Source organism: Trachymyrmex septentrionalis, unplaced genomic scaffold, assembly GCF_001594115.1.
Source record: "Trachymyrmex septentrionalis isolate Tsep2-gDNA-1 unplaced genomic scaffold, Tsep1.0 scaffold32, whole genome shotgun sequence".
NCBI lineage: Eukaryota > Metazoa > Arthropoda > Insecta > Hymenoptera > Formicidae > Trachymyrmex > Trachymyrmex septentrionalis.
The window spans coordinates 3,647,153-3,650,387 of NW_017305485.1; the positions used below are offsets into that span (position 1 = coordinate 3,647,153).

The following is a 3,235-nucleotide window of genomic DNA, read 5'->3' on the forward strand; positions in this document are numbered from 1 at the left end:
TCCGGATCTCTTGCATTCCGTGGGATTATTAATATTTCAGATTGATTGCGTTGAAAGTCCGACAACCATATCGGCATGGAATTATCATTTCTGAAAATTAATTCATTTAAATGAATATATCATATATAGTAGTTCAACATTTTAACGTTTAGACCGGAATGGCGCTTCGTATCTAAAGTAAAGTATTTAACATAAACGGTCTTGTTTCCAATCATATTGTTAAAAGAAAATGTTTGGTACAGAAATTGGCACAGATTTAAAATGTCGAATTATCCAAAGAATATGCAGATTCTTCGAACTCTTTACTTAACGAACAATTATTGTTACAATTCGATTATCAATAGTTAAATGCATCAAAGATAAGATATCCGATGTTTGTTCTAAACATCAATTTAGAAATTTACGATAATAAAGAAATCGATAGAGATTTAAAATGTCGAATTATGTCCGAGGAATATACAGATTCTTCGTGCTTTTTAATTAGCAAAATTATTTATTTATGTTATGTGTGTGTGTGTCTTAACTATTAATAATTGAATGCATTAAAGACAGTAAGACAGCCGATGTTTGCATTCAATGTATATAATTTTAGAAATTTAATGTGATATTTAGCAGAGAAATTAACAGATATTTAAAATGTGTTGTGTGTGTGTGTGTGTGTGTGTGTGTGTGGATTATTTGAGAACTACATAGATTCTTCACAATTTTTACTTGATAATTATTATTGCAATCCGATTATTAATAACAGGATGCATCAAAATAAGGTATATACGCGGTGTTTACTGATATGACAAGGTTTCAGCATCACACTTAAATGTGTAATCATGGGACAAAGTGCATCGAACACAGTATTATAAACTTGTCGATCAACGATCAAACGTTATCGTGAACGATCTGCTGAAAGACGAAGGGGAAAGAATAAAATCCAATAACAATCGGATTCTTTACGTATAAATAACGATAAGTAGTAACATTTTCAAAAAGATAATTATACTAAATAACTTAATGAGCAGAGTCTGTTTAATTTTCTGTTGTGAGGCCGGCAATAATTTTACAATTCGAATATCCATCATTTCTTCGATATTTCGAAATTATAAAAATCATATGCTTCTTATTTCAAAGAGATTAATTTATTGAAACGAATGATTCGATTAATTTCGAAGAAGGTGATTTATATTATAATTTTAATTTAAATCAAGGTCAACAATTTTATATTCAATGAATAACGTAATACGATTAATCGCCGTTGCGAAGAGACTCCATTGAGAGTCGATTGAAGATTACGTCATTGCAATAACGCGTTGTATGACCGATATATAATTAGTCATTAAAAAATGTGATAACCATATGCCTTGTCTTTGAAACATTCCGGGACAGTATAATCTAGTGGATCATAATCTCGCGTAATCTGTTGAAATATCTGAATCATCTTTGTAAAATAGTGTAAAATAGTTCCTATAATAGAAACTTTGTAAGTTTCAATTTTGAAGTTTTAAATAATTTTATTTCGTCTAATCTTATCGTATTTACAGTATACAATATATATAATGGTATTGACTTTTGACATCTATAATTGGTGGCAAACGCTAGTAGTATCGTCGTGCCATCGTTCTTCGTGGTTTGCCTTTCGGTAAAGAAATTTGTTGTAAAAGAAAAACATTTAAACAGTATTCGACATTAGAACTAATTTAAATCTTTGTCTGCAATCATATTTTTACTTTCACCGTTTTTTTTGCTGTTCTACTTTTTATTAGGCTTTCAAAAAATGAAAAAATTCAGAATTACTTTTCAATATCTGTATTATGTTATCAAATGGCTTTTTAATAAGATATTTTAAGAAAGAAATTCCGCTCTCCTTTATTTCGGAGAAATTTGAAAGCGGAATTTCGCTCTTGTGCCAAAAAAAGATCCAGATTACAGCAATTAAATATTTCTCTTAAAGTTTCAAAATATACTAAAGAAAAATTTATTGAATCTTAAGATATATTTTTTTGAATAGAACTAAATACACATTTACTTGCAGTACAAATAAATACATATATCTAAAATAAATATTTACTAAAAAATGATAAATTAAATGAAATAAATAATTCCTATATCTAAATAAATGTATGTTTACGCATAGGGTAAACATATTATTACTACATATTCAAACAAATATTTATTAAAATTTAGAGTATTTTTCAGAGTATCAGTTATTCTACGTTTTGTAATGACAAAAGAAAGGAAATTTTCTAAAGAAAAATTAATCTTTCTTCTAGAAATATCTAACACAGAAGAAACATTTTAAATAAACGTTACAAAATTTGGACCGATCGAAATCTAACTTAAAAAATAAGAGAAATTTTATATTCCGTCAAACTGGATCTTAGTATTTTAAATAAATTAAAAAAATATACAAGATATCTCAGATTGCAATGTTACAAGATTTTAAACGTTACGCTCGCTTTGAATAGATGATTTTCCGCTCTGTGATCAGCATAAACATTGCATAACAAGTTCACGATAATTTTCTATTATCACGATGTTTCTTGTAAGATGTAAAATGTTACGTATATTTCTGATTGTATTTCCTGCGATATTTTAAGAAAGCATTAGAAATCTAATTGGACTTCTCTGTGTACTTTCTTGATAATTTCCTAGAATTTCTCCGGACGCTTATCATTGTTGTTTCTGATAGATAATCACGACTTTCTCGAGGGTTTACTTTTATACACCAATTAGTAATTATATTTCAAGCGACTTTCTTGTATTCACTGTCTAAACAGATCTCTGAATTGTTAAAAACCGTTGATGAATATCTAATTCTAATTTCTTCAAACTTTAATCACATTAATTCAGCAACTTAATAATGATTCAGAGAAACCTGGAAAGAAAGGATTTTTATTTCGCAGATTTTTTAAGATTACGTGAGAAATATCAAATATTCCGTACTTCATCGAGCGTATGTACATACTAGTCTAAAAAAAGATAAATCAACAGCAACGAGACCTGGGAAAAATGTCTTATTTATATCTGGATTCTAATTGAATAGATTCCACAGCATAGTTATACCTACCAAGTGGAATTCGGAAACAAAGAATCTAAGAAATAAGGGAAATGACAATCAGTCCAAACATACCGAGAAGTAGAGGTACAACAATGAACGCGGCGTGCTTCATTTTGGCAGCGGACAGTTCTTCTGCGGAGAAAGATGAGATATAGATCGCGAAAGTAAATATCTGTATCCACAGGT

At 28.9% G+C, this 3,235-nt stretch overlaps 1 protein-coding gene across 1 annotated transcript in view; it reads right to left on the reverse strand.

Annotated features, from left to right (window-relative positions):
• Positions 1 to 3,235, reverse strand: part of LOC108749831 (interferon-related developmental regulator 1-like) — a 21,447-nt gene that overhangs the window by 17,734 nt on the left and 478 nt on the right. The window contains exon 2 of the mRNA XM_018488807.1: positions 3,122 to 3,133. Coding sequence (XP_018344309.1) covers positions 3,122 to 3,133 — 12 coding nt within the window. The remainder of the gene's footprint in view (positions 1 to 3,121; positions 3,134 to 3,235) is intronic.